The 24,063-nt window shown below is 42.9% G+C and overlaps 2 protein-coding genes across 4 annotated transcripts in view; one reads left to right on the top strand and one right to left on the bottom strand.

The window, feature by feature from the left end:
* Positions 1-24,063, bottom strand: part of LOC111867370 (patched domain-containing protein 3) — a 118,345-nt gene that overhangs the window by 38,585 nt on the left and 55,697 nt on the right. The window contains exon 2 of the mRNA XM_023857160.2: positions 778-1,060. Within this exon, the coding sequence (XP_023712928.1) occupies positions 778-1,054 (277 nt within the window). The 5' untranslated portion in view covers positions 1,055-1,060. The remainder of the gene's footprint in view (positions 1-777; positions 1,061-24,063) is intronic.
* LOC111867371 overlaps positions 14,550-24,063 on the top strand; it is a 248,624-nt gene continuing 239,110 nt past the window's right edge. For all 3 annotated transcript variants that reach the window (XM_023857162.2, XM_033752660.1, XM_033752659.1), the window contains exon 1: positions 14,550-14,965. The gene's annotated coding sequence lies outside the window, so the exon portion shown is untranslated. The remainder of the gene's footprint in view (positions 14,966-24,063) is intronic.

Below are 24,063 nucleotides of genomic sequence, written 5' to 3'. Positions count from 1 at the left end.
CCCAACCCACTTACAGCATCACGGCCACATGCGAGCCACGTCAGGCAGCAGAATTCTTCATTGAAAATTACTTTATTTTTTGAGACAGGCTTTATTATTACCAGTAACGAGGAGAACGCCGATCCCAGGGGCCGTGCGATCTAAGACTTGAACCGTCTTCGCCCGCTCGAACACTGGGATCATGGGTTCGAATCCCACTCGAGGCATGGTTGTATGTGCGCGTTTATTATGTTTGTGGTGTCCTGTGTGCAGGTAGCGGCCTTGCGATGGACTGATCCCCCGTCCAAGGGGCCCTGCTGACTGTGAATATATGATTAAGAAACTGAAACAAGCGGCCAAAGCCCAAAGGCCTGTGAAGCCACAAGACGAGAGAAAGAGAGAACACGCAGAACAGGGTTGGAACGGTTTCATGTGAAACATCGAAGGGAGAAGATATTTGAATGAGTACTGAGAGAGCGTTTCTCCCAAACCCTAGCATCTCCCTTATTTCTTATTGGAAAATCAAGTTTGATTTGCGCGTTTTTAGCCTACGTTCCTTATTTTCAAAAAAACAAAATGAGGCTTGTGGGATTACCTTGTTGTCTCTCTGCGTATCCGCAGACCCACCCTTATTTTTGTTATGAGGCTTATAAAATCACTTTGCTGTCTGTGCGTCTGCTTGTCTCCCCACATAATCTTTTCGTTTTCTATGCGGTCCGTGTCTTAGCGAAAGGGCGATTAGTTCTTCCCAGAATCAATCAAATTTTCCGGAGACATGGCTGTGTAGGAGATTCTCACCTGGTCTGGTGATGCGGCCCACGTTGAATCTGCTGGTGTAATTGGGCTTGAAGAAGGATTCAACAACTGCCCGCTCCTGCTTGCCCTCCCCCCTCACGGGGCTGAACAAGTACTCGGGGTCCATCTCGTATTTGATCTGCTGGAAGCCGGTGATACACAGCAACGTCAAGAGGACTGGCACGATCAGGAAATACCCAGGATGGCGACCCACGATGACCCCCAGGCGGTAGAAGGACACGTGTAGCGCTCTGTCCACCCAGGTCAGTCCACAGCTCATGTTGCGCTGTAGAAGAAACCAGTCACCATTAGCAGAAGACCACTTCGGAAATCTAAGTGTAAGTGGGAGACTATCATTCGGAAATAAAGTAAAGATGTCCTTGTGCTTAATTAATCACCACGCCATGAAGTCGTATGTGGAGGTATAGCTCCATCATTCTTAACCTCGACACTAGATGCAGGTGAATGGTCAGCATTAGGTTCTGGCCGCGTTACCCCCGGTACCCCTCTTGTACTGCACATATTTGTATTCGGGAGGTGTCTTATTCGAACCTCGGCCGAGACACCTCCTATCCTGAATGAAACTTTTCATGGTTTTCTTAAGTCAATACAGAAATTTCTTGGTGTAGTACTTGAAGTAGTACCCAAACTACTTGTCAACGGGCTCAACGACCGGGGTTAGATTCCTGGCAGAGTCAAGTTTTTTCTCTTCTCCACACAGTCCAGACCGGCTCTGGGGCCCACACAGCCTTCTGTGCAATTGGTACTAGTGGCTCTTTTCCTGGGGATAGAGCGACCAGGGCGTGAAGGTGACCCCTCACCTCCATCTAGTGCCGAGTTCAAGAAAAGTGGAGCTATACCTCCACTCCTCTAAATGTCTTCATGATGGGGTGCTAATTAATTAAGTACAGGAACAAATTTACCACTTCATTGGACATGTTTTGGAGCAGGCTCAGATGTGAACATCGTCGCTAAACAAGCCACAGATAAATAAACAAGATATCTTACAATCTCGTGAGTCTACCAATATTTCCGAGGAAGATATTGCGTCCATGTTCGAGGTATCCTAAAATTGAAGGCATTATTTTAATCTGATACGTTGGTACCCACCTATAAGAAAGCACGACGTCAGAACTCAACAGAATTGGAGCTTGAATTAACACATACGTTTATTACTAGAACACAGTTTAATTTTAGCCTAACTAAAATTAGAAGTAAGTTTATTAGATCACCACGCTGTCTGCGTGCCTGTATATTCTCCCCTATTCTGAATGCCTGAACCAATTTGTATGAAATTTCGTATGTATATCATGGCAGCGGAACCAATCTCAACGACGTACTTTATGAATCCCTCCGAACAGTCTGTGTGTCTGATTATCCCATTATTTTTGCTAAGCAAAGGCTCAGTAAAAAAATTACCGCGGCAATGAATATACAAGCAACAATAGAAAAATTATTATTTAAGGCGTCGTTTTACTTTCGGCCCGTGTCGCTTTAAAGGAAAGTAGGCTATTAGTTCTTCCGAGAAATTCTTGTTGTAGTTTCTGTGCCGTTGTTTGTGAAATGATTGTTTTCGCATTCTGGATCTACGCCTTCAGCATACACTTAGTGACACCCAGCTCGCTTGCTTTATGCTCCTCTCGTCTGCCCAAGCGCCTCGCTTTGTTTCTGTCTTCAAAGAGAGATCCATATGAACTCTCCATGTACAACGATTACGCAATGAAGGTTACATAATGTTTTCTTACGGCATTTGCGGGACGCTGTGCGTTTTATAGCTCCGCTGAGTCTTCTGAATTACAAGTATGTTTACTAACGGAGCCGCGCTATAGCTCAAGCGGTTAGCCGCTGGCTTCCCACCGGGTCTGGTCAAGTGGGATTTATGGTGGACAAAGTGGCGCTGGGGCGGGTTTTCTCCGAGTACTTCGGTTTCTCCTGCCAATCTTCATTCCACCAAATTCTCCATCATCATATTCACCCGGGGCAGTCTACAATAGGCCAATCAGTGGCCGCCGTGCCGACTGGATCCAGTTGGACTCCACCTCACACTAAGCGAATTAAAAAAAATGTTTACTTCTGTGTGACAGCGTACTCGGTATAGCGACTGGCTACGGCTGGACAACCGAAGGGTCAGAATTCGAGTCCCGGTAGGGTCAAGAATTTTCTCTTTTCCATATCGTCCAGGCCGGTTCTGGGGTTCAACCCAGTTGGTAGTTGGTCGAGTCAAGTCGCAAGTTCGCGGGTTCGCTTCCCGATGGGGTCACTGGATTTCTCAATGGACCTATAACTTTCAGCCGCATTATGGCCCTGGGGTCGACTCAGTCCGTAACAGAGATGAGTACAGCCCGAGTATTTAGAAGTGACAGCCCAGGAAAAGCTGCGCAGTGGATGGGCAGGTCCATTCGTGAAAGTTGAGGGGTGTTGTGATTAGTCATTCGTTTGCTTTCAGTGTGAGCAGACGTATCAAGTTCAGTTAAATGCATTCTTCCTTGTACAGTCAAGTTAAAAAGTTTTGACTCTTGGAGTCGTATTTGAGTGTATTATTCTCTATTTACTGCATTAATATTTTATTTTGTTGTTTATTTTTATTCGTTGATTTTCTTTTTTGTTTATTTATATTTGTACAATTGTTCTCTCTCCTTTATCATGCCACCTACACAAAGTAAATTGAGTAGAAAAGTGCTGCATTCACAATCAAGAGAAATTGTTAGTAATGTACATGAAAGAGGCTGGGCCAACAATTACAGTGAAGAACATAGGAGTGGAAGTAGCAAAGGCAACAGGTGTATCGGAAAGTAGTGTCAGAAGAATAGTAAGAGAAACAAAAAATATCGAATCCGGGGCTTCCACTTCCTTTTCGACACCCCATAAAGAAAGACCTAAGAAATCTCCACTAGCCACTTTGGACGACTTTATCGAGTCGGTGGTGCGAAGAGCAATTAATGACTTCTACATAGTCGAAACACGGAGACCTACCCTGAAAATAGTTCACAAAAGTTGAAGAAAAAGTTAGATTTTCAGGGATGCATCTCCACATTAAAGAAAATTATTTGTATTTTGAAATTGGGGTTCCGCTGGAAGAAAACAAAAAATAATCGGCAGATACTGGTGGACCGTTATAATATCAGAGCCGACCGTCTTCAGTATTTGCGACAAATTAAAGAATATAGGGAAGAGGGCCGCCCAGTCATTCATCGCACACCATCCCGTATGCATGGAGTGATGGATCCATCCAGGGATTATTTTCTCCTGTGTCCAAAGGCCAACGGCTCATTGTTATCCATGCAGGGGGAGAGCAATGTTTCAGCCCTAATGCCTATGTCCGCTTCAAATCCCACCAGAAACAGGAGACTACCACAGTGACACGAACTACACCAATTATGAAAAATGGTTAAAGGAGCGACTTATTCCTAACCGTCCCCAAAATTCTGCCCTTGTCATTGATACTGCTCCCTACAATAATGTACAACTAAACAGAGCCCCTAACTCAAATTTAAGAAGAGATTTTATGATATCCTTGCTAAAATATCACCTTCCACCTATTACCTTCAATAACACTGGTTTTTCATCGTTGCGGAGTCCAGATATATAGAGTGCGGCAGCATAATTTGCTGATTTGAAGGGTCAAAAAAACAAAAGATTTTATTGGGTATCGTTGTAATTATTTTTCTCCAGATTCTACAACATTGGAAATTTACGTTTACTCTGTCTTAAAAATTGTATCCAACAAGTGGCGCTACCCATTGGCGATACACTGATTTGCCTGAATTCTGAAGTGTCGGTCGACTCTTTCCAGCATAGTGATGGGTATGTTGGCTATGGCTTGGCGAATATTCTCCTTCAGTTGAGCAAGGGTCCTTGGACGATCGGTGTAACGAGGGATTTCAGATACCCCAATAAGAAATAGTCACAAGGGGCTATATCGGGTGAGCGTGCCGGCCTCTGAAGCTCGCCCCTCAAGGAAATCAGGCGCCCGGGGAGGTGTTCCCGCAAAACAGGCATTGCAGTTCGCGCCGTGTGTGCCGTGGTTCCATCCTGGTGAAACCACACATCCCCAACATCCATTTCGTCAAGACTTGGCAAAACAATTTTCGATCATTTTCACATAGCGGCTCGATATTTTGGGGTGATCTGACGGCCCGTTCTCCTGATCTTCTCTTTTCCACACTACCAGTTCTCCTGAATGTGTTTGCCCACGTAACAATCGATTGCCGACCAGGAACACGAGCTCGGGCGGAAATATTGAAGTGCGCGCGGAATCCTCGCTGCGTGGAGACGATCGAGCGACCGTTAGAAAAGTAAGCCTCTACGGCAAACGCGCGCTGTTCCTTCGTCCAACGCATTCTCGGTACTAAAGTTGAAGGAGGAACAAACTTCCCGACCCACCCGATCGAATGAGACCATCCGCATCCTCTAACGGCCAAACCTCGCTTCCTGGCGCCAAATTCAAATCAGCAAATTATGCTGCCGCACTCTGTATATAATATGATCCTACCACTCAAACCGAAATACCTTTCCTATAAAATAGATGGAATCTGTGCAGAACACAATCACAATATTTTACGACTACCTGCTTATCAACCAGAACTCAACACAATTAGTTAATATGGGCCACCGTAAAAAATTGGGTTGCTCAAGATAATACCACATTTAAGATGGATGATGTCATTAAATTGGCAGACCAAAAATTGGCTTCCATAACTGCAGAATGGCAACGTAGGTGCCAACATGTAAGGAACACTGAGCAACAATTAATGGCAAGGGAAGGCCTTTTGGACGCAGGACGGGAGTTCGTCTTCCATGTAGGCGGTGATAGTGATGACAGTTCTGATGACAGCTCCGATTCATCTGGTGGTGACGAGGAAGGACAGGCATGTGGAGATGATACCTAAGCGGACACTGCCGGTGTTGCCTCATTAGAATAGACCCGTGTAATATGTAAATAAACTCTTCATGTATATAACAGTGAAAAGTGTATAATAGTATATAGTGCATAATAGTCTGCAATTCGGCACTTAAAACNCCCTCACCTATCATCTGGGGCTGGTACAATAGGCCAGATGTGGCCTCAGTACAACGGACTTAGTCCCAACCTACTAGCAATAAAAAAAAAGTCCCTTGTACTGCGGCTATTTCTGGCCTATTGTACCAGCCCGATATGACAGGTGATGGTGATTGTGGAGCAATTGGTGGAATGAAGATTGGCAGGAGAAACCGAAGTACTCGGAGAAAACCTGCCCCAGCGCCACTTTGTCCACCACAAATTCCACTTGACCAGACCCGGGATCTAACCCGAGCCGCCGCTGTGGGAAGCCAGCGACTAACCGCTTGAGCCATGGCGCTGCCTGGAATGACGGATACTGTGACTTTATTGGGACACACTGCAGTTAACGTAGGATAAAAATTAAGATATTGAAGAGTTATATCTTATGGGATATAACGACGTGTAGTAAGTTGAAAGTAAGCCGACGTTTCGGAGGAACATATTGCCTCCATCTTCAGGGTCTAATATGCCAATAAAGAACCCAGCAGGTGGCAAAGAGGATTCTTGATCGGCTTATTCTTTGACCCTGAATATGGAGGCGATATGTTCCTCCGAAACGTCTGTTAACTTTCAACAGACTACACGGCGTTATATTCTTAAAAATGAGAGATATTTGCAGCTAGGAAAAACTGAAGTGGAAATGACACGTTTTGCCAAAACAAATTCTGATGTACCGACCGAGAGGAAACAGACATGTTGCGAGATCGAGGAACAGATAGAGCTCATTTCGGAAGACGGGTTTCCTACGTAATGCCTGAACGAAGATAATGGCATATTGTCAGTTGTCTGATGTGACTTAGTAGGATTTGCGCGGAGTGCTAGGATTTACGTTTGGAATGAAGGCTGCTGTTAAAAAGTAGGCACTGCAATATATGGAGCAGAGGCTGTCGGAGAGAACGTAAAGTGAAAGCTCTGTTTTATTGGTAGGGAAAACTGAAGCCGTGTGTCAGTGCTTTGGCTTCCCTATTGAACTTGCTTACGGAACTATAAGGAAATTATCAATAAGCCATTTCCCCCCACATTTTGTTGTACATAATCTGCAATATACGTATATGTATATATGTACACTAAGTACAGGCTCGTGAATAAGTTATGCTCAGTGGCGTAACTCATATACTTTTCTTTTGTTCACTTAGGCATCATTTTAATTCTTGTATTGGGATTTTACCCAGGTCTGTCTGGCAGAGTTAGGACGGTATATTTCAGTCTATATGTAGCGTCGCTATTGTCTAGTGGGTTCGCTGGTAGTGCATTAGTGTGGCTTTCTAATTTTCTCAAGTATTTGATATTCCACTTTTTTCCTTCGCTGAGCACTGTGTTCATTTGCAGATCTTCATGGATCCTGTAGCTATTTATATGCCAAGGTGCGTTCGGAATGGATCGGAGGGTCTTGGATTGAAAGCGCTGGAGGATTTCGATTTTGGAATTGGAGACTGTCCCCCAAGCTGAATTCCATAGGCCCATATGGGTTTGAGTACTTCTTTGTATAGGAAGAGTTTGCTTTCTGTTGATAGTTTTGATCTTCCGAGTAGCCAGTTCATTTGTTTCTCTTTTAGGTTGAGCTGCTTTCTATTGGATTTGATGTGCTTTGCCCTTGTCAATCTTCTACCGAGATGCATGCTCAGGTATTTCAATTAATTTTCTGGGGTAATAATTAATTTCTGCAGTCAACCCAATTTTATTGTTTGGATTTCTGGTTATTTTATGACACTCTCACAATCCAGAATAGCCATGGAGGTTCGATTCTCGATGACGTCATTTGTTTTTTCATCTAATCCTTTCAGCCGGACTTTGACTCTGTGGTCAACGCAGCCTCAAACAGAAATGAGTACCAGGAATCATCTCGGAGTTAACGGGCGCCCAGCGCATAAGGCTGACAACCTTACCGTGTGCCGATTGCCTATAAAATGTGGGAACCTCAGCGTCTCACAACCCTATGGGTCTCCACGGCCTGTTACAGGGATAGCTTAACATATTTATTACCTTTTTAACATAAAATATAATTCGCTACGCTGCAAGACTTGTAGAAACACCACATCACAGGACGCGTCTGCATCAACGATAAGCTGCGCAGAGCTCTCCATCTTCGGAGCTGTTTGCGCATTACGCCATCACAGTTACTTACGGCAGCAAGGCAGTGATTTCATTTTTAATGTATTCGCGTTATAGCGAAATCGCACAGAGGATAACAACAGATGCATTGCTTGTCTCGGTGCTTGCTCGGAGGGCTACGGAAAATGACAAAAATCCCAGGATACTCAATGTTTTGGCTGACATTCCAACCTAGCCTCTCCGGAATACAAAACAAATGTATGAATTTGCTCGGTGTTCCCTAATGATAGTAACCCATTTAAAGCACAGTGATTACTATACCTAGCAGCAAATTTAGTATTGCAAAACTGTACACTTTGCCCTGAGAATATATTAATGTGTTTCGTGTACTTCTCAGACTAAACAGCGATTCGATTTGTTTTTGTAATGAATACGTGATGTGAAGAGTTTTATAATCAGCGATATAATACCATGTGTAGTTCATTGAAAGTCAATCGACGTTTCGGGGGAACATGTCGCCTAAATCATCAAGGTCGAAGAATAAATTAAGCAAGAAGGTAGCATGAAGCATATAGAAAGCAGAACAGAGACTTTAAACGGATTAAACGGCGTTATATCTGCTTGCCTAATGCTTCGTGCAAGTTTTTTCTTGGTTTATTGTTCGACCCTGCAGGTGGATGCGATATGTTCCCCCCAAACGTCCATTGACTTTCAACGAACAACGGGCGTTGTATCCCAGAATGCAGAACTTTTCATAATCGCCGATGTGGGAATCTAAAATCCTGAAGTTTTCTCTGTAAGGGTATAATATAATATTCAATACTGTTTAGGGGAATTTTCTGGTCTAGAAAACCGATATTAACGTCCGCGGGGATGCTTTGCGCTGACCACGTGACACCCTGTATCCGCAAAAATGAGCGCTAAATTCTCCGACAAGCGGCGGTCGCTCGTCGGTATAGTTCGCTTGCGGACTACAGGCTAAGGATTTTTTTTTTGTTCAGGGGATTTTAGGCATGAAAAGTTTAAGGTCTAAAAGCTCTAGAAGGGTGGGGCATATGTTTAGAGGCCATCTTTTGTTTTTCTTCTTCAGAACGCGATGCTTGACGAAGAGCGTTTAGTTATACCAGTACGTTCAAAGCAAACAAAGAACGATGACTGATCAGCAACAACAGCCACAAGAAGCGCGAGATATCCCACCCACAAACAGGCAATCAAGGACACAAATGAAGAAAGAGCAAAGATAAACACAGAATTCATATGTTTTGCATTATGAATAGGTTTTCTCAACTTCATAGAGATAAAACAAACAAGGAAAGCTGTTCCTTTAATCATTTAAGCATTACATCTTGAAGACGTATGGGGAAGTAGAGGTATAGCCGGACCATTCTTAAACTCTACACTATTTGGAGGTGGAGCGGCCTCCGTAGTCTAGGGGTAACGTTCCCACCTCATGACTCAAGGTACGCGGGTTCAAACCCGGAGTGGATTCTCGTGGATTCACTCAGTCCTCCAAGGAAACTTCTGGAATAGGCCAAGCCTGCTTCTAACCAAATCCTTTCAGGCCATCATCCATCAGCTCACCATTCATAACACACAAATGAGAATTATCGAGTTATTTAGAGTGACTCTCACTCTCACTGTTCGATAGCTCGAACATCAGCCCATTTTTTTGTTTCCAGTGAATGCATCCTGTTGTGTATTATATATTTCTTTACTGAAAGCCGTCACAACACAACAATTAATAATATATGTATGTAGCTTCAAGTAGTACTTTACTATATGTTTCGGCTTTCAAGAAACCATCATCAGGTAAAGTAAAAGTAAAGCTATCCCTGTAAGAGGCCGTGAAGGCCCATAGGGTTGTGAGACGTTGAGGCTCCCACATTATCTAGACAATCGGCTCAAAGATGGCGGTAAGGTTGTCAGCCTTACGCGCCGGCCGCGCTTTACTCCCCAGGAAAATTATTTATTTAATTCCTGGTACTCATTTCTGTTAGAGGCTGAGTGAACCCCAGGGTCATAGTGCGGCTGGAAGGATTAGGTCAACTGAAAAAAATCCAATGACCTCACAGGTAAATACACTTAAAAACTTCTTTAGCTTTTGAATCGCGTGCTAATTACATGATGTAGTATTAGATTTTTCAAATAGTATACAATAATATAAAATATAAAATTACAATGAAAGTAAAAGTCTTAAAATGAACTTGTTACAAAATTAAAACACAGTTAAGAGTTGTACATATAATTATATTTTAAAGTAGGTAGTAGTAATCATAATGTGGTGGTGGCGCCCGTCAAATAGAAATCAAATTTAAATAATAACGTACAATATAGCAACGGACCTCCGAGTACCATAACAACCGTCTGTGTATACATGTCCGCATAAGCAACACCACATATTATTGCGATTATAACTGCCTACTTTGAAATATAATTATATGTACAACTCTTAACTGTGTTTTAATTTTGTAACTAGTTCATTTTAAGACTTTTACTTTCATTGTAATTTTATATTTTATATTATTGTATACTATTTGAAAAATCTAATACTACATCATGTAATTAGCACGCAATTCAAAAGCTAAAGAAGTTTTTAAGTGTACTGAAAGCCGAAATATGTAGTAAAGTACTACTTGAAACTACAAACATATATTATTAATTTTGTGTTGTGACGGTTTTCAATAAAGGAATATCAGCCCATTATATCAAGGAGCTACAGGCAAGACAAATTTCTGAATTTCGTATGGAATAAAATTTTACGTGGAAATCCATGGAGCAGAGTTCTTTAACGGCTTATAGTTGCTTATCAGCTCAATAAGGTCCCGTATTATGTTCACAAGAGACCACCACTGGGTCATATTCTTAGCTTGTATACTCGTGTCCATATTTTAATATTATCTTCCGATCTATGCCCCGCAAATCGCGTCTTGCCTTTAGGCTTTAAGGGAGCAGATTCTGTATGTAAACCGCCTTTCAGTGTGAGAAGGATAAATATGTTAAACTGCTTGAAAAATTGCCCCATCAATTGTTATTACATCCATGAGTACGACGTTTGTATTTAACAGACCGAACGTGTAACCGAACGATAACATTAACCTCTTTCACGCCAGTCTCATCCTCTCTGATTTGAGCAGAGTTATAACATTCAAATTATTGCCTTCTGGGTTGTCATGCATGCTGTTTCCGTCTTCAGGACAGTAAACCTTCTAATCTCAAAACGGAGGTAGCACGTTCCTATAAAACGTTACTATTTTTCTACCAAACTACACGGTGTAACATCTTAGAAGACTGTAATCTGACGAGGTACGCTCACAACCAAAAACACTTCGAGTCTGAGACGTGAAATCCACACTAAGATGGATATGAATATTAGTGTCCTCTGGGATGTGACACCATAAAGCCTGGTAGATGGCTACCGAACCATCGGTACATGATGTCACATCCCACAAGGCAGTATATCTTCTCACTTGAAATATTTTTTTAAGAATACAGAAGTGAATGCAGTAAGGGGCTAAGGGACGTTGCGTAAGCTTCAGTGACGATGTCAGAGACTAGCAAATATAAATCAGAAACATTATGACTTCAGCCAAATTCCTAGGTGTTGTGCTTTGTTAGTGGGGTTGGGGGATTGACACTGGCCGATCACCTATACAAGGCTACCTATGACGAGTTATCTAAGAGACTAAACACATCAGAAGTGACTGTGTGGGGAATTCAGCCAGGAGGCTTGGCGCGTGAAAGTAGTTCCAGCAACCGATATATTAAAATTATTTCTGAGCTTTCGAAACAAACACCGTCACTGTCCTTGACAAATTATTTTAATTCAATAATAAAAAATATATTCGGAGGCCCTAGTACTGTTCCGTGGTGCTGATACAATTGCGAAACGCTGTTACCTAACCGGCTTACTCGTGTTAGATTACCAAACAAGCCAATCTTACATGTAACCTGTCGGGGGGGGAAACAGCTCGTAACCAAAAAAATAAGGACAGTACATAAACACTAACTGAATGGAACTGAGTTCTTAAGAAGTCGACAGTTGTGCAGCCACTCAACACCTTCCCGATAATTACGGAACCAGATAATTCATTACCGTGTTCACAGCAGCCCTCCACTGGTCCCTATCCTCAACCTGATCGATCCAGTCCATACCACCCCATCCTATCTCCCTAAAATCCGTTTTAATATTATCCACCCACCTACGGCTTGGTCTTCCTAGTGGTCTTTTTCCTTCTGGCTTTCCCACCCATATCCTATATGCTTTCCTCTTCGCCACCATTCGTGCTACATGCCCTCCAATCTCATATTCCTTGACTTTATTATTCTAATTATATTTGACGAAGATTACAAGTTATGAAACAGACAGCACATTAAAACATACCTCAAACCGATTAACCATTTTAAGCCTGCGGAAGGCAGCGACAGCTGCAAGCTGTATCTATCAGTACAATTGTCCTATATGAATAGCTTCCCCAGGATATTTGCCACACAAGAGATCCGAATGACGTCATCGTGATGTCTTCTTTCTTCAGTCGTATGTTTATAGGTGTGAACGCACGAAGTGTCTTCTAATGAAATATTTTTTTTTTTTTGCAATCTGTAGAAATTACAATAAGCAAACGGTGGAATCATATAATATTGGCTTGTAGGAGGCTACTCATTAGTAGACGCCTTTCGTATAATAATCAATACAGATTAGTTGTGTTTGCAGGAGTAGAACTTACATCTACCTTACATCTATAACCTTGATCTAGCTTATAATGCCTAGAATCTGCCCGGCAGATCATTTGGCGCGAAGCGTTTAGGTCTTCTGTTCCGATCAGCTGGCTCATGAGGTCTGTTGCTAGTGCGTTTGGACGCTTGTTAAGTCTGGATTATTTATTTGCCTCTGTATTCCTCTCTTTCCTTTTCCCGTGTTCATTTCTCTTCTATGTCCTCACATTCCGTGTTTTTTTGTGTACTGTATGCCTTATCTCCTTATTTCGTTTCTTACGGTTTCTTACGCAAGTTAACCCAATTCTGAGGAACAGGTTATTAGCTTGATGGCGTGCAAGTTCATTTCCCCATACGTGTTTGTGGCAAGAAGCTCGAGGTATTAATCCAGTTTAAGAACTGAGGAATCTGCCTCTTAGAAGTTCTGTGGTGTCTTCAGCACCTGCTGTGAATCATCTGGAGATTTTGGATTTCAGATTTGTGTGTATAAGCCCAGGTTTCGTACCCAGAACAGATGGCTCTGTAATGCATGTCACGTACAACTGAAGTTGATGACGGCAGGGAGGTTTCCATGGTGTTACAGAAGGGGGGTAAAAAGGTAGGCGTATGTAGAATAGAGGTATAGATCCACAATTCTTAAACTCGGTACTGGATGGAGATGAGTGGTTAGCTTCACGTCCCTGCCGCTTTACCCACGGGGACATAGCCCACCGGTATCCGTTGTACAAGAGGCTGGGTGGGCCCCAGAGCCGATGTGGTCAGCGCAACGAATCCCCACGGCCCTCGTCTCCACGGTTCCGAGAGATAAAACCGAACCGCCGTGCCCTCGTGTCAGTAAACCGTATGAGAGCAGGCCACACCAGTCTTCAAGCAAGCCTAAACAGATTTAACTTTGTGTCCACGGCCGAATGCGAGTGTAGTGATGGGCTGCAAACGGAGGACCGTATCTTCTGGAACTGTAAGCTGTACGAGGACCAACGGGCAACAGTGATGGACATTTTGTCTGAGAACAGCACAATAGAATACCCAGAGTCGGCTATAGAGCTTTTAAGGCTAGAAGAAAAAAGATTTTTTCAAGGCGTCTGTTACTTCATAAACAACATTCCTATATTTATATAAAACAGATATGTAAGAAAAGTAAAAGAAGTAATTGTACTGATTATTAACAGTACACTCTCAGGTTTAAGTTAAGATCTATATTAAGAATCGCGGGGTTGCCGCTATTATAGAATAAGATATTTATAGGAATGTGTTACAGAAGGCCGGATGGGCATTGCCTAGGCCCTCTTTGTATTTACAATATTTTTTCTACAATAAAAAAATCCCCACAGCCGTTAATCTCGGTTTTGTAGACCGGAGCCATCACTTCCTTGAAATAGATCCTCAATTATCTTCATAAGGCTGAGTGGACCACGTTCCAGACCCAGTATTTCTCAGAAAATCTGGTAGTGCCGGGAATTGAACTCTGACCACTAGACCACAGAGGCGGTCTCAGAGAAGGGGCAATTCTCTTAAATTTTTGCTAATGTTTTGTTGGCTATGCTGCTTGTATATTCATTCGAGAGGAATGTGCGATTAATATAGTGATGAATTTCGTATTGAATTTAAATTTCAATGTTTACTTATAAAACTGCGTTTTATATTCTTTATGTGCATACGTACCTAACCTATATTATATAGGCCCATATACTCGTACGCTTACTGTCATTAATTCATCATGTGGCTCAGACAAGTACATGTTATACATTCGTTATCTAGTGTAAGTACTTTTAAATTGGTTTAGAAATGTAACCTAAACTACTGTACGACAGCTACGCTGGTCATGTCCAGCACACAACAAAATACAGTACAAAAAACTTGCCATACAATTTTGAACTTGTCATTAGTTGTGAAGGCGCCCAATAGAGTACACTATGGCTGCTGAAGGAGAGAATTGGCGCTATTAAATATTTTTAGGTTGGCAGCGAGGTTAGTGAGTTTGGTGAGATGGGTGGCATGTGAATATTATTCGGTAAAATAATTTTTTGCTGGAGCTGGAATCCTAAAAGTTTGAGTGAAGTTTGTGGTTAGTTCGTGTAATCAGTTGTGGATACCACCCGACGCGGTAGCAAACAAACCTAAGGTAACTAGATCCTCCAATAAAACAAGTGACTCAGCAGTTTCTCCGACTTCGATTCGTTACGTTATGTGTAGAGAAGTCACAGGGGCGCTTACACACTATGCAGTGTATTTGAGAAGTAGATAAGGTTTTAAAACATTTTCTGAACTCGTCTGTGTTTATGAAGACGTTTCAAGACTTCAGATTGACGTGAGGTATCAATGGAACACGATGTAAACTGTGCTACTGTGCATGTTCCAGAGACACCGAAGCCACGTGGTCAGTTGGTAAGTGCAGATACATAATCCCACTCAGGGCGTTTTTCTGTGCCTAATATACCAGTATTATCGAGTGAAAATTTCCTCCCTGTGCATCCGAACACTAAATAATAATCCGTTACGTATAACTTTAGTGCAAGTCAGAATTCTATGTTCCACTTAAAGAGACCCATTTTCTTGTGTTTTGGATCATTAAATGGGACGCAAATTCCAACCTATGGACCCTCACACAGAGGGCCCACGTGTGGGTACATTAGCCTAACGTATGAATACATGGCAACATTAAGGGGAGTACGGTCAGTATTTATGCTAATGTATCCAGGGCTATGACGTCGTGTAGCCTGGTAGATCGTCACATCAGAGCCACCTCCATGAGAACCTCACATATCGAAAAATATTTCTGGTGGAGTTTGGGGTACCCATGAAACAAATTAAGCTGATTAAAATGTGTTTAAACGAAACGTATAGTAAAGTCCGTATAGGTAAATATTTGTCTGATAATTTTCCTACCCAGAATAGTCTAAAACAAGGAGATACTTTATGGCCACTGCTTTTCAACTTTGCTTTAGAATATGCCATTAGGAAGGTCCAGGTAAACCAGGTGGGAATGAAATTAAATGGGACACATCAGATGTGAATCTACTTGGTGATAATATGGTTACCATAAAGAAAAATACACAAACTTTAATTGACACTAGTAAGGAGGTTGGTCTAGAAGTAAACGCAGAGGAAACTAAGTACATGTTACTGTCTCGTCACCAGGAAGCAGTGCAAAATCATGACACAAAGATAGAAAACAGATGTTTTGAAAATGTGGCACAATTCAGATATTTTGGGAACGACGATAAGAAATCAAAACCTGATTCAGGAGGAAATTAAGAGGAGACTGAATTCGTGTAATGCTTGCTACCGTTCAGTTCAGAACCTTTTGTCTTCTCGTCTGTTGTCTAAAAACATAAAAATTAGAATATACAAAACTATAATTTTGCCTGTGGTTCTGTATGGGTGTAAAACGTGGTCTCTGACATTAAGGGAGGAACACACACTGAGGGTGTCTGCGAACAGGATGTTGAGGAGAATATTTGGACCGTAGAGGGATGAAGTGACAGGAGGTTGGAGAAAACTGCACAATGAGGAGCTTCATAACTTGTACTCTTCGCCAAGTATAATTAGAATGATAAAGTCAAGGAAAATGAGGTGGGCAGGGCTTGTAGCACGAATGGGACGAGGAGGAAAGCATATAGGATATTAGTGGGAAAGCCAAAAGGAAAGAGACCACTGGGAAGACCAAGGAGTAGGTGGGTGGACAATATTAAAATGGATCTTAGACAGGATTGGATAGTCTGGATTGGACTGATCTGGCTCAGGTTAGGTACCAGTGGAGGGCTCTTGTGAACACGGTAATGAACCTTCGGGTTCCATAAAATGCTAGGAAGTTCTTGGGTAGCTGCACAATTGGCGGCTTCTCAAGAAGGGCTCAGTTCCACGAGTGAGTGAGTGGTACATTTCTTGTTACTGGTTTCGTTAGTGACATTAGAACTACAGCATCTGTTGTTCTCACAGAAGTTACTGTTAAAGTGCTGTATTCTTGGATATGAGGCCGTGTAGTCTGGTGAAGTTCACCGACGTCTCGGAGGAACATAGGTGATATTCGGCTGGTCTGCACGGCGTCACATTGCAGAAGTTAGAAGTATGTTTGTTATAAGTAGGCCCCAAATTCAGAGACTAGTGCCAACTCCCAGCCTTCCAGAGTAATGGATGCCATGACTGGAAATTAATAAAATGTGGAGTGGTGGAAAAAATCAAGACATACTTCAAAGTTTTCACACGTTTATTTTATTTCCCCACTCATCAGTGTGTGAACTGGCCACTTCGAATACTCAGGGTCGTAAAGGAGTGTGCATTTGCGAAATTATAAAGATATTTGTAAGAGAAGTCAAGTAAAGTAAGTAATTAAATTACATGATTAATGAATGTTGCCCACTTTTCAAATGTGCCCTTACTTTTATCTCATTCAGTATGACAGACAAGAATAATGTAGATTACAGGGACTGTTTTTATATGTAAATTGAATACATTTTTATACTGTAAAACTTATTTTTAAACGAAATTCCACAGTGACATGAACTGTCCTTGTCGCAACATTAACTCACATGAGGAATGTAACCATGGGCACAAGCAGGAATTTTGCAGGGGGCAAGGAGTTTTCCTAGGGGGAGGACAATCAGAAAATTTAGTTACAAACTTATATTTACGCCACTTAAGTCTAATTTTACTGATCGGACTGCGGCATTCATGACACAAGATCACATTTTTTTTAGTAGAGAAGTGGGGGAACGCGATAACGTAGTGGGTTGAGGCACTATGCTACAATTCGGAAGACCGCGGTTTCGATTCCCGATGAGGAATCATTGGATTTTTCAGTTGACGTAATGTTTCCAGCCGCACTATGACCCTGGGGTCGACTAAGCCTCTAACATAAATAAGTACCAGGAATCTTCCTGGGGGTAAAAAGGGACCTGCCAGTACGTAAGCCTGACAGCCTCACCGCCATCTGTGAGTCGATTGTCTAGAAAATGTGAGAGCCTCGACGTCTCACAACTCTATGGGCCTCCACAGCCTGTTACAGGGATAGTTTTACCATTTTTTATTTTTTGACTAATATTTGGAAAGTTTTCTTTTTCACAATTTCGATAATTTCCAAAAATCCAGCAGGGAAATGCCCGGTGTACACCCATTCAGGCGTCCATGAACGCAACACCTGCTGAATACCAATCCCCATCATTCCTTATATCTGGAGAAATTCATATCTGGCCCAATAATGATGCCTCATTGTAACTTTACTGCCATTGCAGCTGTCTTTCCCTGTTCGTGTGGGTATGTACCGCTGTAGTCGGATCTACACTGTCCCTGTTCTTAATTAATTAAACACTACGCCATGAAGATGCATGGGGAAGTGGATCTATGGATCCACGTATTCTTGACCTTGCCACTCGCTGAAGGTGGTCAGCTTCACGATCTGGGGAAATTGACCCCTGATACCCATACGACGAGGCTGTGTAGGCCTCAGAACTGGTCCGGAAGATGTGGAGAAGAGAAAATTTCTGCCCCTAACCGGACTCGAACTCCGAACTCTCGGCCGTCCAGCCCACAGCCAGTCGCTATACCGGCTCACATACTTAAAACTAACGGCACGTGGTGTTCCCAATCGGTCACCCATCCAAATACTAACTACTCCCATTGTTGCTCACCTTGGGGACCGGACGATAACGGGCGTTTCGTCATGATTCCTGAAGCATGGCGTATGAAGGTGGAGTTTTGAGGACAGAAATGAAGAGTGCGACTTACATTATCAATTTTTGTGAAGTAAACTGGGCGTAATATTTCTGGAAGGAAACTAGCTTTAGGTAATGAATCGTATTCCTCAAATTCGAAGGTAACGTACTTCTGCGTTTCAGTTGCCAGGGATTTCCTTTGTGAGGCAAATGCCACTGATTCACGCCCGCTCAGCTGTTTGCCCAGTACCACGTGGGACTGCATTAACCCGTTCAAACCCATAATGCACAAATGTTAAGGCAATGACTAAGCAGGGGTGGAAGAAGAATATGGAAGGAAACATCAAAAAGAGGTGCAGTAGGAAGAGAAGGAAAAGAAAAGGAAAACTAGATGATGAAGATGAAATGGAGGCGGAGGTACGAGTGCACTACAAGACGGCCACTGTATACATATCACGGATGAAAATCAGTGCAACAGGACGCTAAAATACAACATTAGGAGGTAGGAGCTAGACAAAAGGGAGGGAAGGGCGAGGAGGAGAGGAAAACAGAACAATGCGGAGGGGATAAGAAGGATGAGGGAGGCGAGGACATGTGTATAATCGCCAAAATTCCATTTATCCCGGAATATTGTTCCAATAAAACAGGCAAACAAAAAATATTAAACAAGTAGTTCTGAAAGAAAGCGAAATCAAAATTGTGTTATGACCGATGGCCAGTCGGCCAGTCTGTCTTTGTGTCAAGCCCCCATCTGGGGCCCAATATCAGATTTTTGTAACAGTCAGAGAGTTGCGAGTTTGTTGATGTGGGGCGCCCTCTCTGACGAGAGGACGGGTCTGTCGTTTACGATTGCTGGTTCTAGCCAGCGCAGTCATTCTCAGGTCAGAGTCCCGCAGAACTCATGGCCATGTTTTTCTCTCTCAGATTCGATACTACCTCAACCTGGAGGGCCAGTTCTCTCTGTGTTTGTGTCCCCCAGAACAGGGTGGCCCAGTTACACCCCCAGGCACTGGGTTCCCTTTTCGTCGCCTCTACAAGGGAGTCTGGGAAGAAAGAGTCAGAGTCAAAGTTACCTCACGTTTGGCGGTTTACCGTCAATCAGTTTGTCTTGGCGTCAAGCCCCTTAACACTAATGACTTTTCCTTTATACGTTACGGACAGCATAAAATTGTTCAACAATTCTTCTATTGTTATTTTATTACCAAATGCAGGTGAAGATACGGTGATATCCGTTCAGCGATGAGAACAGGCACGTTGAGGAAACAGAACTCTAAGAAGTAAATCCAACTGTACAAGAAAGGGAACAACTTTTTGTCTCTAACTGTACTGTCTTCTGGGTCACAGCGCCTTGGAATTCAGGCCTTAAAACTGACAAGAACGCACTCTTCATAAGCACCGCTCTGAAATCTCAAATGCGACAACTCTCTTCACTGCTTGATTCGAGTGGCCTCGCGACGGGCTGATCCCCCTTCAAGGAGTCTTACCGACTGTCTTAAGGTTAAGCAACTGAAGTGAAACAAGCGTTTTACGGATGCCCTATGATCAAAGTAGGAGAAGATGAATAGATAGATAGACAGACAGACAGACAGACAGTATATGGTGAATTTCAATCTGAGTATGAAATATTTGTCACCCACCATTTCAAATTGAAGTGATCAAAACTTTTTAACACGAAACAAGCCTTGAAGTATCCGGTCGGATAGTTAATGGCGGATTTCGGGCGGCTGGCGCTTAAGGCTGACAACCTCACCGTCATCCGTGAGCCGATTGTCTAGAAAAAGTGGGGGCCACGACAGCCTGTTACAGGGATACCTTTACCTTTTGTTTTACCACTTCATGACAGCGTATGGGGAAGTGGAGTTATAACTCTAGGTATTCAGTCACGGTAGTAGGTGGAGGTGAGATGTCAGCTTTCCCCCGAGAAGAGAACCAAGGTATCTGTTGTATGGAAGAATGAACTCAGCGAAGAAGTGAAAAATCTCCTTAAACATTTCCGGTATTCGAATCCTGGTTTCTCGTCGTCTTGTTTGTATCCTAGTCCCGTTCAGTGTTGTTTGACCCGAGATGTTGGCAGCAAAACCAAAGGACTGGAAGAAGAAAGTTTCGAGTGTAATAGGAATGCTTGTTGAGAGCCATTCACCTCGTATAGTTAGCCCCCGTCTCTGTGTGGAGACCTGCCCGATGCTTGAAGACAGTAGCTAACCCACATTGTGGCTCCTGTCGGCCTCACTCTTCGTGTGTCAGCAGTTCTTGAACTTGGTTCGCACTTCTCATGTTCACACGCCCAAGTTCTGATGGCCTTCATTCCGTTAATGTAAGGTTCAGTGTATGCCTCAGAGGCCGATAATCCAAGTAAGCATGGTGTCTGTAGCACGTGTGGGAGAAATTCGTACCATATTGACATGTGCAGGGGTTTTGGATTAGATGATTTGATTTATTGCACCTTATACATTCACACAACTCGGGGCTACAGGCAATACAACGCTATCACTGATCTGCACCACCGTTACACACGCACTAGGATTCTCAACCTTCATCTGTCGTATCCTGGCAACGGATTTATAAGTTTCACTTCAAATCACACGTGAGGTCTTCTTTTCACAGCTTAATTTATTTTTTACCATTATTCTCGACTCAGTTCAATTTCTCTACTCCGAAGCTCATATCGCGGCAGGCTGGCGTCTCGAAACTCAACTCGTCACTTCTACTCGACTACTGTGCTCTACTTCGTCGCGTCATTTCACTGTGCCCTTTTATAAACCCTCGGCACACACAGAAAACAGCCTCTGTTAAGGAGGTGTGTATACTGATCCGTTGCAATTGACGTCCATCTGTTGCACGTGTACGCTTCGCGGGAATGTGTTTACCGAGTCGTTGCCTAGCAATGAGCATACACGTCACAAAATTATAGTCGCAGGATCCCAAAGTGTTATTATTGTCTTCTGGCTTGCGACGTCATGCGGGCTGTATTTCATGTAGTGAGGGTCTGCTCTGAAGATTAAGACAACAGATTCCTCTGAAAGGTTGGTAAATCTCAGAAACGGTACGAGTCACTCACGTGAGAACCTGAGACCCACTGGAGACAAGTTGAAAGACGTCAGTATAAATAATGTGACAGTAAGCCTCTTCAATGCCGGTCACGGTAGCCGAGCGGTCTAAGGCATGCACCGTCTTCGCTCGCTCGGAAGCTGGGATCGTGGGTTCGAATCCCACTCAGGGCATGGATGTTTGTGTGCGTTTTTCTGTGTTTGTCTACAGGTAGAGGCCTTGCGACGAGCTGATCACCCGCCCAATTAGTCCTACCGAATGTGTAAGATCTAGAAAAACCGAAGTGAACGGAGTTCATGGAGGTAGGCCTAGGCCCACTGGGGCTGTAGTGCCAAGAAAAAAAGAAAAAAGCCTCTTCAATAGGTTATCTTGTAGAAACAGAGTGTACTGCTACTACAGAGATACAGATTTCCTTATGTGTGGCTATTATTGCATGAACATAAAAAACATAAAGTTGTCCTTGTGCTTAAATAGTTAAGCGGTAACACGGTAAAGAACTTTCGGGTTCGATAAAATGTTTGGAGGTTCTTGCGTCGCTGCATAATTGACGGCTTCTCAAGATGGGCTCAGCTCCATGAAGTTAGTTAATCCTGATCGATAGATGGAAGGGTTTCATAGGGTTAATGAAATTTGTAGGAAGTTTCCCTTTAGGTTGCCGTAATTTGTGTCTTATCGGTGAGTGCGCTTTCCACAGCATCATCTTCCAGCCCTGAACACAATTAGAACGTTTGTTTGGTGCCATTCGGTCTGGTCTCTTAATCATTTGGTAAACATTTTGAATTGACTGTGACTTATCTCCGGGAATCTGTCTGAGCAGTTTGCCCCCCGCACTTCTCTCTATACAAGCAGGGATACAAGCTCGCAAGACTGACGTCACAGGCTCTCTGACACAAAACACTTTCACAGTGCAGAAGCAAATAGTTTATTGTGTGAGGGTTGATAAATCACGATCGTCGATTCACTTCTGTGAAGACTGGCCACGCACGTTTTTGCTTACTTCACATTTCAGATAAAATTCCTATAACAGGCTGTTCATGGATATGTTTAAAGAAGAAGACAGGATATATGAGGCACCTTCTAAAATGTCAGCGTTAAATGACGAATGTTTTGCTGTTATAAAATCTGAAGCTCATGAAGCAGCAGTACCAACTGCAGAGAAGGTGTTTTGTCAGGTTTCACTTATACCATTTAATGCTGCAAGTTGTTCAGACCGGTTCTGTGCTCACCCAGCCTGCTATCCAGTGGGTACAGGGGGCTCTTTCCCCGGGAATAATGCGGCCGGGGCGTGAAGCTAACCACTCACCTCCAACTGGTGACGAAGTCAAGAACACGCGGAGATATACATCCACTCCCCCATACGTCTTTATGGCATATTTCTTGATTAGTTAAGCACAGGGATGACACTACCTTAATTTTATGTTATTTAAATAGAGGCGGGGTAGTGCAACCAGGATAGCGACTTGCTATGGGCGGACGGCCAGGAGGTGAGACTTCGAGTCAAAGTGGAGGCAGGATTTTTCTCTACTGCACAGTGTCTAGACCGGGGCTGAGTCCAACCCAACCTCTTATCCAATGGATATGGCGGGCTCTTTACTCTGGGATAAAGCGGCTGGGACGTGAAGCTGACCACTCACCTCCAACCAGTGCCGAAATCAAGAATATGTGGATGTATACATCCAATCCTCCATACTCCTTCATAGCGTAGTGCTTAATTAGTTAAGTGCACAGGCTAATTTACCTTTATCTGTTACTTAAATGCATCTGTGTTTATGCGGTACACCAACCAGCAGTTTTTTTGTAAATATAAATTCGAATTTGATTATCGTGTAGAAATACTGATTAATATTTGGATCATAAACATGCATACGAATTTAAGAAACATTGTCGCCCACAGCTTCTGCCTCTTCGAGTTTACTTGGCCAACTGCGATGTACTAAGGTTAAAAGAAGTTAGTCGCAATAAAACGTCCTGATCTGCCAAAGCTAGCACAATCTCCAGCCTGTAAACAGTAATTAAGAAGGGCATATCAATATAGAGTGTAATAGTCTGTACGTGCAGTGGCTTCTGGACACAGAGACATCTGTCCCTGTAAATTTCGACTACAGCTCCGTGAAGAGCCTGCAGTAATGGAGATTAATGGTTTCTTTCATGAGAGAATCGAGATTTCGCTTTATACAATTGTTTGGTCAACCAAAGTGTTAAAGTAACAACTCACGGACAGGATAAAGAAGGAAACCAAATGTAACTACGCATCTCTCTGACTGAAAAACTAACTAACTAAAGCGGCCTCCGTAGTCTAGAGGTAACGTTCCCACCTCATGACTCGTAGTACGCGGGTTCAAATACCCGGCGGAGGTCGTGGAATTTTTAAGNTGGTAGATGGGGAAAGCATTATAGATACCTCTCAGCTAGTAGAGCCGGTCTCGCTGGCTGGGCGGGACTGATGGTAAGCACCAGTACCGGTAGAGACTGGTAGAAATCATAGAGGGAAGCACAATGGACCAATACAGGTCTAAGTGCATGGGGAAACCCACCCTCTCCAATAACTAACTAACTAACTAACTAAATTTATAATTAAACGACTACATAACCAGAAAACTCACTAACTAAACAAAGAGACGAATGTATGATTAACAAACTTGTTGATTATCTAGCAAACTAAGAAATTACATAAAAAGATTAATGAATATATAATTTAAAAATTCTATAACGAATTAACTGATTACTGCCTAATTAACAAACTCACAAGCTAACAAAAGATCAAAGAAGTAACTACTGAGCTAG

Source organism: Cryptotermes secundus, unplaced genomic scaffold (assembly GCF_002891405.2).
Source record: "Cryptotermes secundus unplaced genomic scaffold, Csec_1.0 scaffold278, whole genome shotgun sequence".
In the NCBI taxonomy this organism is placed as follows: Eukaryota; Metazoa; Arthropoda; class Insecta; order Blattodea; family Kalotermitidae; genus Cryptotermes; species Cryptotermes secundus.
Note: the sequence above shows the minus strand (reverse complement) of the source record. Positions and strands in the feature narration are given on the sequence as shown.